General features: G+C 38.8%; 2 protein-coding genes across 9 annotated transcripts in view; both read left to right on the top strand.

The window, feature by feature from the left end:
• Positions 1-14,679, top strand: part of si:ch211-274k16.2 — a 71,338-nt gene that overhangs the window by 45,167 nt on the left and 11,492 nt on the right. For 3 of the 7 annotated variants that reach the window (XR_012397678.1, XM_021469536.3, XM_073937127.1), the window contains 2 exons: positions 345-653; positions 2,786-3,076. The exons of the other annotated variants lie outside the window; for them this stretch is intronic. Coding sequence is in view for 2 of the 3 variants with exons in the window: in XM_021469536.3 (XP_021325211.2) it covers positions 345-653; positions 2,786-3,076 (600 nt within the window). In the remaining variant the exon portion in view is untranslated. The remainder of the gene's footprint in view (positions 1-344; positions 654-2,785; positions 3,077-14,679) is intronic. 7 annotated transcript variants of the gene reach the window in all.
• LOC100003040 (uncharacterized) lies at positions 7,065-12,729 on the top strand. 2 transcript variants are annotated; one of them, XM_005161640.5, is made up of 7 exons: positions 7,325-8,342; positions 8,435-8,511; positions 8,628-8,752; positions 8,838-9,164; positions 11,405-11,716; positions 12,082-12,196; positions 12,320-12,729. In XM_005161640.5, exons 3-7 carry the CDS (start codon positions 8,665-8,667, stop codon positions 12,435-12,437), a joined length of 960 nt encoding a protein of 319 aa, XP_005161697.1. In that variant the 5' UTR covers positions 7,325-8,342; positions 8,435-8,511; positions 8,628-8,664; the 3' UTR covers positions 12,438-12,729. The 2 variants fall into 2 exon arrangements, with proteins under 2 accessions (XP_001342685.5, XP_005161697.1); XM_001342649.9 differs by having other exon boundaries at positions 7,065-8,342; positions 8,435-8,752.

The following is a 14,679-nucleotide window of genomic DNA, read 5'->3' as shown; positions in this document are numbered from 1 at the left end:
TTATAAAGTATTATCACCAGTCTTTAATTTGTACTCTCATCCTGTACCTCAATTTGTCATGGGGGCATGAATGAAATGTTCCTAAATGAAAGTGAAAGTGCCAAACTGCAAGCTGAAAAAATAAAAATGAAACACCCAACATTACATAAAATTCCAGAGGAAATGTGGATAGCACTGTGACACAGTAACCTTAAGCAATATTTGTGCTATAACATGTAAAACGAGGTCATGAAAAGAACATTCCGAAAGTAACTCCTATAAACACTTTAATGATATTATTGTCTCAATTATATCAAAGGAAATCCATCGATTACTGATGTCATTGTTTTTATCTCCTGATGCAGATGCAGTGAAGTCAGTGTCTGTAACGGAAGGAGATTCTGTCACACTAAACTCTGACTTGACAGAACTACCGACCGGACGTCTGATTATGTGGAAATTTGAGCCTAATGGGAATCTTCTTGCGAAAATCGATTTAACATCCAAGCTTATCTCCATATTTGATAAAGGGGAATTCAGAGGAAGACTGAAGGTGGACAATCAGACAGCATCTCTGACCATCACAGACAGCAAAAAAACAGATGCTGGAGTATATATAATGAGCATCAGTCACAACATTAAGAGGACATTTCTATTCAACGTTACTGTATACGGTGAGTATATGACCTACATTACTACAGTAACAGCAACAACAGCCAAAAATGGTTTTAATCAGTTATTTCTAGAAAATATTACAGGCCTAAAAACCTTTGCACAGCACTGTATGTTACATTGAAGAGCTAGTTCACTCAGAAAATTACCTCATGATTTACTCTCCCTCATTAGAGTTCCTTTCTTCGGTTGAACACAACAGAAATTCAAGAGTTCACACTTAGCTACTGATTGATTATAAACCGTGGTCGACATGCTGTCCCGGGAGAGAGCCCTGAGCTCATAAGATCCTCGAGCCCAGGGCTCCCTGCCACTTGCAGGGCTAGAGGGGAGTTTAAGCCCAGGTAGGTCTCAAGAACTCCCCTGCTTATTTAGGACTAATGAGAAATAAGGTTTGCTATGGAGAGATGTACTGCAGATTAAGAGCTCGTGAGCCAACGTGAGCATGGGGAGAACATGCAAACTTAGCATAGAAACATTGACTGGCCTGGTAGGGACTTGAATTAGTGACATTCTTGCTGTGAGGCAGCAGTGCTAACCACTGGGCTACCATGCTGCCCTATTAAGGAAAAGGGAGGAGTTGTTCGAGACTAAGGTAAAGGCTGATTTATACTTTTGCATCAAGCACACACGCATGGTCTGGCACAGCCTCCGCACGGTCGCATAGTTGTAGCCATGGCTGACGCTGATGCGCACCTTTCAAAAAATTGAACTACACATCGCAACGATGCTTAGCGCAAACTCTGTAATAGGTAAACTTGGTACCGGTGATGAGTATGGGTGGTGCTGAGAGCCGCAAACCCAATGGAGAAAGTGTTTACAAGTGTTGAGTGCCATGAAGGAGCTCCGGATGGAAACTTTTGTTTTGTGTTTACCTTATGATTAAAGTTGTTGCACATCCGCAGGTTCCCGCCTCTGAATGAGCAAGTTCGAGGTACTTGTAGCACTCAGAAAAAAGCTAAATACCTGCGAAGAAACTCGACACAGAGGAACATAAAAACCTACTGCCAGCTAGCGTATCGGAAGTGTTATTACAGTGCAACAACAGGGTGTCCGCAGGCTCTTAAAAAGTATTAAAAGTTGATGAATCAGTTACGAGAAAATGAACACCCTTAAAAAGTATTAAAAAGTCTTAATCACCTTTTTACAAGGTCTTAAATTTTATTTAAGCATTGTCCAAAGTGTTTGACTCCAAAAAAGCATAAATATATTTATTTTACTCCTAATATTAACAACGGCGTGCTCGATCCACATGATTGGTTCGGGTTGGGGCACGACCGGCCAAGCTCCTCCGTCTTAGTGATGTCACGTAATTTGCAACAAACGTGGGAAGGTGATGTGACGCCTTCTACATGTAGCGAAACCATAGAGCGAAACAGACGGCGAAATGGGAAAATGTAAGTTTGCGTACCCCTGATGTAAGAAAGACGAGTTTAAACAGAAGCTGAAGCTGAAAACAACCACACAATTTATTCTGTCAAGCTTTGTTTCTTCCAAGCATGGTTGTGCTCCAATGATTCATTTAACTACAACTGTTTATTAACAAATGTTTATTAAGTTAAAGGTTTGATAATGACTAGAATTTGAAGTAGCGATGAGGTCTTAAAACTTTTTAAGATTGTCTTTAAAAAGTCTTTAAAAGGTTTGGAAATTACCTTTAGGTTCCTACATTTACCCTGAACAAAAACGTCACACAGAACTATAAATGCACATCTATGCACAAGGCAGGCGCCATGAGTCACGCCGATCACTCACGCAGAAGTATAAATCAGCCTTAACTATGGTGAGAAACTATTTTATTTATCGTGAGTTAGCAATCATCTGATTACGGTAGTGAATTGTGTTAGCTAATGCGGGACCAGCTGTGGTCAATCATAAGCACTTGATCCTCCTGAAATTAGTTCATAAATAAGCTTCACATATTTTAAAGAGTGCGGGCTGCTGTAACCTATCAACTTCCATAGTAAGAAAAAAAACATAGAAGTCAATAGGTCTCTGCGATTTTGTTGTGTTCAACAAATGAAGGGGAAGTAAATGATAGCAGAAGTATCATTTTTGGATGAGCTATCCCTTTTATAGTACTGTTTTCACGTTACAGAATTATATTGTGTCCAAATATTCTCATGTTTTCCAGCTCGTCTACCTGTTCCTGTCATTATCAGTGAATCCCCACCAAATTCTTCGTCCTCATCTTCATCAGTGCAGTATTGTTCAGTGCTGTGTTCAGTGGTGAATGTGAGTGCTGCGAGTCTCTCCTGGTACAAAGGAAACCGTTTGTTGTCCAGCATCAGTGTGTCTGATCTCAACAACAGCTTCCCTCTACATATGGAGTGTCTGGATGGTTCCTACAGCTGTGTGGTCAGCAATCCCATCAGCAACCAGACTCAACATGTGAACAACACTGAACACTGCCAGCCATGTTCAGGTATGTCAGATTGGTTTGTATCCAATCTATGATCTGTTTGTTTACATTTTCACCTCACTGTGATATTGGGCTTTTTTGGGATATTAGCTTTCACAATGTATGTAAATGTAGCTGTTTGTGAATGTAAAAACCAGCACACACCATGGTGATGATCAGCCATGTGGTGGTATCAGTGACCCCCTGTTTCGTGTGTGTGATTTATTTACATTCACTTAATTAACAGACGCTTTTATGAAAGAAGAACCTCAAATGATCAGAAAGTAGCAATAAATAAATGCTGTGATAAGTTTAAGTTTTTTTTTTCTCCGAGCATACGGAGAGGACAGAGTTTGTTCTACAGGTTGTTTGTCTAGCCTACTCAACTTTATGAAGCACACTTGCATCGCATCCACTCCCATGCTTCACTCTGGGCATGCAACAGTCTGAGTGTTATGCTTATTTGGGGCTTCTCCACACCTTCACCCTTTTACTAGATGTGGGAAAGGATCTGAAGGTGGATTCAACAGAGTCCACCTTCAATACATGTTTGTGAAACAATACGTTTCACATTGTCCACAGCCCAAGTTTTTTGCTGCTGGCACTATTAAAACCAATGTTTACAACCCAGGTTAATTGCGGATATGTACCCAGGACTACATTTCTGGGGGCAGCGAAATACATAATCGGAGGTACATCTGCTCGCAGTTTTTGTTTTTGCAAATCCATCAGAGGCTGCTGTGTCTGCTTTTTGATGATCTCAAATTTCACATAAATCCACTTGAGGGCGCAATATACACTTCAGCTGACCAGGCCAGCTTGCTGTCGACCGACCGACTGAACAATAGTGTGTTCAAATCCAATCTAAAAAAATAAAAGCCATCACGGCTGTGCAATTTCACCACGTTTTCAGCCTGTTTATTTATTTATGTTTTGCTTGTGATTTACATGCTTTCTGCATCTCTGGACTCGAACCCCATCATCGCGGTCATCTCAAACTGTCAAACTGGTAACACCAGAAAAGCCGTCCACATGGACAGAAGCCATCGGCGGTGTCATATCGCCCGTAGTGTTCATTTTTAAGACAAAATGCAGTCAAACATACCTCTAGCTATATAATTCGCAATCTCCAGAAATTTAGACAGGGGTACGTATTCACAATGAGCCTGTGATGAGTGTTTGGCCTTGGCACGAGTAACCAAAGGTTTGGCTATAGCACACTGGTCATGTGTATTAAAAAGGTGGTGCTCCCGAGCTGATCAAATTTAGCCATGAATTCTCCAACACTAAACTGGCCAATGTTTCAGTTTCACTGTCCAACCCCTGTGTATATACAGTTCAGTATTGTTAGCCCCCCTGTTTATTTTTTTCTCCAATGGCTGTTGAACGTTTCAGAATTTTTAGATTCATTTTTATATTTGCCATGATGACAGTAAATGATACAGTTTGACTAAATATTTTCCAAGACACTTTTATACAACTTAAAGTGACATTTAGAGGCTTAACTAGGTTAATTAGGTTAACTAGGCAGGTTAGGGTAATTAGTCAAGTTATTATATAACAATAGTTTGTTCTGTAGATTATTGAAAACATATATAGCTTAAAGGGGCTCAGAATATTGAAAAAAATTTAAACTGCTTTCATTCTAGCCGAAATAAAACAAATAAGACTTTCTCCAGAAGAAAAAATATTGTCAGACATACTGTGAAAATTTTCTTGCTCTGTTAAACATCATTTGGGAAATATTAAAAAAAGAAAAAAAATTCAAAGGGGAGCTAATAATTCTGACTTCAACTATATATATATATATATATATATATATATATATATATTTATATATATATATATATATATATATATATATATATATATATATGAATAAAGTAAAAAGGAATTATTAATATCAAAAGTTAAACTGATTTGCATGTTGATGGTAATTCAGGAATGTACCATGTTTTCCTTGTTTTTTTTATTCCCTCAGATTGTGCATTCTGCTGTCATGTTTCTGAAGTTGTCACTCGATTGGTCCTCTCTGTTCTGGTGGGCGTGGCTACTGTTGTTATTTTAGTTTATGACATCATCACATCCAGGAAAGGAAAAACATGAGGGAAATCATGGCTTTCACAGATGAGGTGTTCATGATGTGAATCTGTATTTCATACTAAAGTCACAATTACATTAAGAAATATTTACATTACCTCTTTTCACCTTATTCTTCACCGATGAGCGGGCGCAGCCATTTGAATCTTTTTGGCACGAGACTCATTCACGGTCTCATTCACTTCCATTCATTTTTAGACATTAAAAACTGCTCGTTTCGCTGTTTTATGTTACAAACTGATATTTCCTTGTTATATTGTTCTACTTGGTCTGTATAGTCATGCAAACATTTGTTTGTAGAGCAAGTAGTTTGACCGTTTTTTGCCATTTATTATTCGTAGTCATTTTTCCCATAGGCGACTGAATCGGAAGTTCTAAGACAATCGCGAAAACAGGCGCACTTCCGCATTTTAGAATAAGGTCAATATAGTTTCCTAATATATTATTTCCTGATGGCAACAAGGTGGCTCAGTGGTGAGCACTTTCACCTCACAGCAAGAAGGTTGCTAGTTCGAGCACCGGCTGGGTCAGTTGGCTTTTCAAAACTCGCTGTGTAAAAAAAAAAAAAAAACATATGCTGGATAAGTTGGTGGTTCATTCCGCTGTGGTGCGACACCTGATGAATAAAGGGACTAAATCGAAGGAAATTGAATGAATGAATATTTCCTGATATGATTATATCCTTTTAAAAATATGTTTCCGTCAAAGTCAATTATTATTATTAATATTTTTGTTGTTATTATTATTTTAGGTTAACTTGTCATATTTAGCACATTTGTCACCTCTGAATTGAATGCTTGTTTTTCTTGCCTTTTCTTTTTGAATCTTCATATAAACATCTGCATATTTCCCTGCATATATAGATGCTTAAACGATTTTAGACTTTTACTGTACACTCAAAATTGCAATAAAATAAATCTCCATAATGTATAACAACGATTTTGTCATTTTTATAAATCCTAAAAGATTTATTTGAGTTTTCTTAAAATATTGTCGAAAGTTATTTTTAAACAATATTCACGTTATTTGCATTTAATTTTATTTAACTAATAGACAGTTTACTAAAAAGCATTTTGCTTTTAAGCATAATAATATCAACAATATCAACACCATAACATCACCAATTATTCAATGAAAACAATCACTTTAAAATGACTTCAAATACTCTCAAAGGGATAGCCTGGAAAACTGTAACCATTGACTTTCATAGTATTTGTTTTTCATACTGTTAAAGTCAATGTTTACAAATTTTCAGCATTCTTCAAAATATCTTGTGTTTAATGGAAGAAAAAACATGAAACTCAAAAAGTTCTGGGACCACTTGAAGAAGAGTAAATAGTAAATAGTAGAATTTTAATTGTTATGGCGTCACGGTAGCGCAGTGGGTAGCCCGATCGCCTCACAGCAAGAGGGTTGCTGGTTCGAGCCTCAGCTGGGTCAGTTGGCATTTCTGTGATTGCATGTTCTCCCCATGTTCTGGGTGCTCCGGTTTCCCCCACAAGTCCAAAGACATGTGGTATAGGTCAATTAGGTAGGCTAAATTGTCTGTAGTGTATGTATGTGAGTGTGTATGGATGTTTCCCAATGATGTGTTGCGGCTGGAAGGGTGTCCGCTGCGTAAAACATGTGCTACATAAGTTGGCGGTTCATTCCGCTGTGGCGACCCCAGATTTATAAAGGGACTAAGCTGAAAAGAAAATGAATGATTGAGTGTTAAATCAGTTTCTCAACCATGTTCCTGGAGGACCACCAATACTGCATGTTTTGGATGTCTCCTTTGTCTGTCACACCCATTACACGTCTTTTAGTCTGTAACATATATGCTGGAGGTAAATATTCCGTGCAACATTCCATGAAAACGGTCTGGGCTCAGTCGACAGGACGGTTTACGACTCCTGGCTCCACAAAGTCTGGGTAACTGGAGAGATAAGCCTATATCTTCAAAGACATTCCTGCCCAAATACACACACACACTCAACTCCCCACACCCAAAGGACACTAGTCTAAAGAAAAATCGACTGAGAAACCACGGACCAGCACAGAACTAAAATGTTATGTTTGCAAACTTTGTATCTCATTTCTGACTTTTCTTACCTGTATAACCCCTCATATAACCTGTACTGTAGGTGTGGTCCCTTTAGGCCTTTTTAAAGCATAAATAATGTGAGGATGTGACAAATTATGTTGATGTACTTTTAAACCCCCCATGTTTGGTACCGATGGGTTTCTGCTGACATTTTACAACACATAGAGCATAGAGCAAGATCATAACTCGCATTGCTTTATTCTTTAACTCCATGTATTAAATGCCTGTCCGCATGCTTTGGGCGGACACTCAAATTTGCATACGAGCAGCCTCGAGACAAAGGAATGTTTAGCGCTCAAACTTCCCCCCGAAATCATTGGTCAGAATGCTGAACGGGTTGTCACGTGGGTATAACCAGACTTCTCACTGAACTAAATCTTTAATTCACCTCATTTGTATGGTAGGGAAAAGATTAAAAGCCTTGTAGTGACATAGCAATCTGTGCATAGATGGTCATAAAACCTAGAACCTGTCAAAGCTGTAAGTAAATCAGCATACTATCATCTCAAAAACACTGCAAGAATTAGATACTTTGTTTCCAGTGAGGAAACTTGTTCATGCTTTTATCAGCAGCAGGGTGGATTACTGTAATGGCCTCCTAACCCCAAAAGACAGTAAGACCGTTGCAGCTCATCCAGAACGCTGCTGCCAGGATTCTGACCAGAACCAGAAAAACAGAGCACATCACACCTGTCCTCACGTCTTCGCACATGGCTCCCAGTTACATTCAGATTAGATTTTAAAGTATTACTTGTCTATAAATCACTTAGGACCTCAATGCGTTACAGATATGCTCACTGAATACAAACCTAACCTTATCAGCAGAAAATTGTCCTCAAAAAAACTTTAAAATTCATTTTGTTGTAATTAACGTGTTACTCAACCATGCCCGATTACTTCCAGTCATGTTCCGACTTGAACAGAACATCAGTCAGGTTTACATTCTGCAAAACAGGCCATTGCAAGCCTCAACATAGAGTTTTGTTGAGTTTCTCCCACCGCAGGGTAAATAGCTACTGGAGATTGAACATCATCACAGCACTTCTATACGTGTCAACATGAGGAACCGTGCTGTAATCCTCCTATTCGTGCTATCCATAAACGGTAAGTTGTCCTTTTCACACTTTTAAATAATTCTGCATTCATATTAAATGTGATTTTTGTGTGTGCATAAATACATGTTCTGTTTTTTTTAGCTGTAATTAGGGTTGAGACAGAAGATGTGGAGTGCTTATCAGTGACTGTGGGAGATTCTTTGACTCTGCAGACGAATGTGAGTCAAATAGAGTCGAATGATGCGATTGAGTGGTGGTTTGGGGGAAATAACATTGCTTGGATCAACAGTAACCCCAACAATATCACACATAACATTTATATTACGCGTGACAGACTGGAGCTGAACAGGCAGAGTGGAAACCTCAAAATCATGAATGTCAAAATGGCAGACTCTGGACTTTATGAACTGGACATTAGCAGCCCCAGCGGGTCGACTTCGAAGAAATTCAATGTCACTGGTGAGTATGAAGGCTTTCAGATGAGGTTTAAGTGTATGTGTTTGTTGACTAACAGGTACTTTTCCTGTTCCCGTGACCGATACAGTATCAAATGGATTGAAGGTTGAGTCCGTGAGAGAGAGAGACTCTCTCATTCTACCGACTGGTCTTGATCAATTACAGAGAGATGATCGGCTGACCTGGAAGTTTGAGAAGACGATCATTGCTCAAATAAATCAAACATGTGGAATGTTTACTGTGTATGACGCCGTTCTTGATGGAAGGTTCAAAGACAGACTGTTGTTAAATAAACAGGATGGATCACTCATCATTACTAGCGTCAGACTCAACATCACTGGACTTTATGAAGTAGAGAGGAACAGGGCCAGCAGAGGATTCAGCACACACAAGACATTCAGTGTTATGATCATTGGTGAGTTTCTTCAAAACTTTTTCATTATGATTCTTGGAGGCCAATTACAAATAATAATTATTATTATAGGCCTAGATCTGGGTAAAGTCAATGTCAATGTCAATTTTATTTATATAGGACTATTAAACACAACCAAATGTTGACCAATGTGCTGAACAATACAAATCACAAAGAACAAGTATAAAGTTATAGCTAAAACATTCAATTCTCACTAATAGTTATTATAGCTAAAAACAAACAAATCTCACTGATAAAATGCCTTATCAAAAAGGTAAGTTTTCAACCTAGATTTAAAAACAGACAGAAATGAAATAGACCTAATACAGAGGGGCAGAGCATTCCACAAAGTAGGACCAGCTACTGCGAAACCCTGTCACCCCTGCATTTCAGCCTCGACTTTGGAATGTATAATAGTCTCTGGTTTGATGACCGAAGAGACCGACCAGGCTGATGTTCAGTCAACAGGTCTGACAGGTAGGAATGAGCTAAACCATTTAAAAATTTAAAAACCAGGAGAAGAATTGACACGATAGCGCACAGGCTACCAGTGCAGAGAGCGCAGAACTGGTGTAATGTGGCCATTTTTTTGGTCCAGGTTAAAAGCCTTGCAGCAGCATTTTGAACTAACTGTAGGCGGGATAGAGTTGTCTGACTGATCCCAAAATATAGCGCATTACAGTAGTCCAATCTTGAAGTAATAAAAGCATGAATTATTTTTTCACAATTTTTCTAGATAAAATAGGTTTGACTGTTTTTAAAAGTCGAAGCTGAAAAAAGCAGGATTTGACCACTGCGTTAATCTGTTTATCAAATCTTAAGTCATCATCAAAGATTACACCCAGATTTTTTTACACAAGGCGTCACAGACAAACCCAATTCACCAAGATCAGCTGGTGATGTCCTAGAATAATTTGACAAGCCGAACACAATTGTTTCAGCTTTGCTCTCATTAATATCTAGAAAGTTCAAAGATAACCAGGCTTTCACGTCCGACAGGCAAGACATAAGAGTCACCAGTCCACTTGAATTCGGTTTTAAAGACAGGTAAATTTGAGTGTCATCTGCATAACAGTGGAAAGACAGACCATGTTTTCTAAAAATAGAACCCAGGGCAAGCGTATATAAGGAAAAAAGAATAGGGGCTAAAATAGATCCCTGGGGAACACCACATGACAAAAAGGCTGCCTCAAAAGAATGTTCACCAATGGTGACTTTAAAACTGCGATTGAAAAGATAAGACTAAGGGTGCTTTCACACCTGTGAATCGATTCAGTTGTTCCGAAACAGAGATTACAAATGTTACATTGTTGCTGTTTGCTCTTGGAGCGGTTCGCTTTCACACGGCAAAGTTTCTAATCGGACCAAAAGAGCTAAAACAAGTCACGTGCGAGTAAACTCCTTACATTGGTCAGAGTATCAGGGTTTATTTTGCAGCGTCCCGCTAAGCTGTCAGGAGAGGTGGTGGTTTGGTGGGGATTGACAGGGTGCGCGCGTGACGTGTCTGAGGAGAGACGCGGTGGGGAGGGGTGAGAAGGGTGCGCGATGATGCCTATTTGAGGACCGGGAGGGAGACGCGAGATTACCAGGAGATCATCACTAGTTTGCGGGCATCCGGAGACTCGCGAAACTTCCCGCCATACTCATAATTCTCTCTTCATATAGCCGTAAGCCTATTACATATCCATAAAACACTGTGATATAACCACGCTCGGATCGTTTGCTTTCTCACTGCAATCGAACCGCTCCAGGGTTCGTTTCAATCGAGCCGAGACCACCTCATTCAAGCGATCTCGGAGCGATTACTTTGGCGCAGAACAGAGCGCGATTGCCCTGTTCACATATGCCAAACGAACTGCGCTAAATGGGCAAACGAGATACGTTCCGAAACAAAAGTGTAGGTGTGAAAGCACCCTTAAACCAATCCAGGGCACTTCCTTTTATCCCTACAATGCTCCAAATGGGCCAGTAAAAAAGCATGGTCAATTGTGTCAAACCCAGCAATCAGATCTAAGAGCACAAGCACAGCACAATCTCCAGCGTTACCAGTTAATAAAACATCATTTAAAACTTTCACCAGTGCGGTCTCAGTTGAGTGATATTTTCTAAAACCTGACTGAAAGACCTCAAAGATTTTATGGTCATCTAAAAATCTTTGCAGTTTCTGCAGAACTACTTTCTTAAGTCATGTCTCTAACTCGAAAAATGTGTCAACTGATTATGTAATCTCTTTGTCGGGACAGGCGGAGATGATATGCTGTCAGTTACAGAGGGAACTTCTGCCACTCTCCTGTCTGGTGTTTTAGAAATACATCAAGATGATGTGATAATATGGAGGTGTGAACACGGAGACTCCGTCATAGCAAAAATCAGCAATGGCACCTTCTCTACATTTGATGGAGCTGATGGGAGATTCAGAGACACTCTGGAGCTGGACCATCAGACTGGATCTCTGACCATCAGGAACATCAGAACCGAACACGCTGGACTTTATCACATGGATATGATCGGCAGCCGTCGCACCGTATTCAAGAGAATCAGCCTTTCTGTCTGTCGTGAGTATTTGCAATGCTATCTTACACCAATTTGTTTAGTGGCTAATTCATATGTATTTGTACAATCCTATTCGTAAATTTTAGTACAATTTTACATCCAATTATGGTTGGGTTTAGCGATGGGGTTTGGTGCCATGCCTCCTTTTAAAAAGATTTGTTTTAGTGTAGCGGCATTGTAACGGGAGAAACAATAATTCATTTGATTACTCGTTACTGAAAAAGATATTGCCGTTAGTATCGCCATTTATTTATAGCGCCATTATTCCCATCACTAATTATAAAACAGGACAACCACTAAACCACTAGTGCAAACATCAGAAAAGATGACACAGTTGATGATTGTTTGATCTTTTCTATCGTTACAGCTCATGTTCGGTCTGCAGAAGTTGTGTACGTCGGTGTTGCTTTTCTACTGGGCCTGTCTTTATTTGTTCTGGCTGTTTTTTGGCGATCCAAGATCTGTCGTCAAAAGGAAAAAAGGCAAGTATTACAAAGAGCCAACAGTCTGTCTAGATTTTACTTTTATTCATGTCTACTAGGAAGACTGTAAATATTGTGTTGATATATAACTCAATTAATAAAGTGCACTCTCTTGATCAACAGATGCAAATATAATTACAAAAAGTCTGCAATCAAATTACAACAAAGATCAGAGACAGAAGGAGAAGGAAAGAAGAAGTGTGGGGAAAAAGATCTGGACCTGATGCTGCCATTGATATGATAAAGCAGTTAGCAGTTTTATTTGGAGAGAATCAAAAAAGTAAACAACTTCTAAATGAAACTTTCATAGATTGTTCAATGAAATAGATTAACTCGGACAACTTTTAAAACTCAGAAAGCTTTAAAATGGTGAAGTGTTGAAACTTAACATGTGGACCAGAGAAAGAGAAAGAGGAACCATTAGTGCCTGACCTGTTCTTATGGGAAGATAGTGTTATGTGTGTGTGGTTTAGAAAAACAGAAAGTTTTGTAGCTTACATGTGCAGATAAAGGCAAAATAATTACCCTCCTGTAATTTGTTTTTCATATATTTCTTTTAAATATTTCTCAATTTTTCCATAATAGTTTCAATATCCAGTTTCTTTTGTCTTTGCCGTGATGACAGTAATAATATTTTACTATTTACTAGTATTGAGCTTAAAGTGACATTTAAAGGCTGAGCTTTAATTAGGTTTGGGTAAGATTCATTACTCAAGTCATTGGACAATATATATATATATATATATATATATATATATATATATATATATATATATATATATATATATATATATATATAAGAAAAATGTAATGGAATACTGTGAAGAAACAATGGCTTATATAGAAACAATAGCAATAGATTTTGGGGAAGCAAATGTTTTTGGGCTTTGAAGGTAGCAAAACCTTTGAACACTGTAAAAAAAAATAAAGCAAAGTTTCATATAATTACATTTTCTTTATGTGAAGTTTTTTTATTAACTAATTTCGAAAGGATCATGTGCTTATGATTGACCACAGCTGGTCCTGCATTATCAAAACAGGATTCAACAGAATCCTAACTCCTATCCTAACTCACTATAAATAATTAGAGTTTCTTACCTTGGTTATCTTTGTCTTGAAGAATACCCCTACTCCTCCTCCTTTCCTTGACAGGGCGCCACGGTAGTGGCCCAGTAGTTAGCACTGTTGCCTCAAAACAAGAATGTCACTGATTCAAATTCTTACTTGGCCACTAGATGTTTCTGTGTGGAGTTTACATATTCTCCCCGTGCGTGCATTGTCAGACCCTCGGCTTGTTCCTGCTCTACCAATCATCGCTTTCCCTCACAAACCACCTCTCTCGCATCCCTCAAACCATCACCGGCCTTCTAATCACCTGCACCTATTCCCCATCATCAAGGACACTGTATAAACCCACCTTATTCTTTCACTCGTCGACCGGTATTTATGTTGGATGGATGTCCTCACCTTTGCCTTCTCCTCTTCATCCATGGATGTCCCTTATGTGTCTTCAGATCTTTAACCAACTGATCAAGGGAAGTGATTACTCTCATATGGTGTTTACTTTAAGATCTGCCATTTACCTGATGAACTGTGTGTCTGAATACTCACCTGCAGATGTTCCCAAGAACGAACTATATGTGAGATCGCTAACATCAGATGTTTACATTACAAGTTGTTGAAGAAGATCACTTAAACTTTGTCACCACTCTCCTGCTCCCTCAATTTGATTCAGTGACTTCTTTTGAATAAAACATGATAAAATATAACCATCCTTGTCTACCTCCGGATTCTCTGCTTTCCTCCCAAAGTTCAAAGACATGTGACATAGGTGAATCAGCCAAGCCAAATTGGCACCATTGATGAGCTCTTAGTCAGCAATTCCTAATTACCATTTGCAAATAATAAGCAGGGGAGTTCTCGACACCTACCTGAGCTCAAACTCCCCTCTCGCCTTACAAACGGGTTCGAAGATCTTATGAGCTCAGGGCTCTCTCTCCCCTGACAGCATGCCAAGCACGCTTCATAGTCAATCATCAGCTAAGTGTAAACTCTTGAAAGGCTTGTAACTGTTTCTTGCAAACTTTTACCCGGGTATTTGTGTGCTGTAGAGAACGAGATTAGTAAGTTGAAAAAAATACACAAGGAAAAAGGATGAAAGTGACCATTGCTTTGTTTGTTTGTTCCACACAATTGCTTCAACACAAATTGATTAAGTTAATTTGATTGTTTTTTTTTTACAAATTTAAGTGGTTTGAACATAAAAATATTAAATTAAAAACTAATTAATTGTTGATTCAGCTCATTTTAAATAAGTAGTTTGAACAAACAGCAAAAATATATCTTTTGAGAGAAGACTTAATCCCTTTATTAATCCGGGGTCGCCACTGCGAAAAGAAATGTCAACAGAAATGTCAACTGACCTAGCCCAGGCTCGAACCAGCAATCTTCTTGCTGCGAGGCGAGAGCGCTACCCACTGTGC

This window comes from Danio rerio, chromosome 22 (genome assembly GCF_049306965.1).
Source record: "Danio rerio strain Tuebingen ecotype United States chromosome 22, GRCz12tu, whole genome shotgun sequence".
Lineage (NCBI taxonomy): Eukaryota > Metazoa > Chordata > Actinopteri > Cypriniformes > Danionidae > Danio > Danio rerio.
The sequence above is the reverse complement of the archived record's forward strand: the minus strand, read 5'-3'. Positions and strand labels throughout refer to the sequence as shown.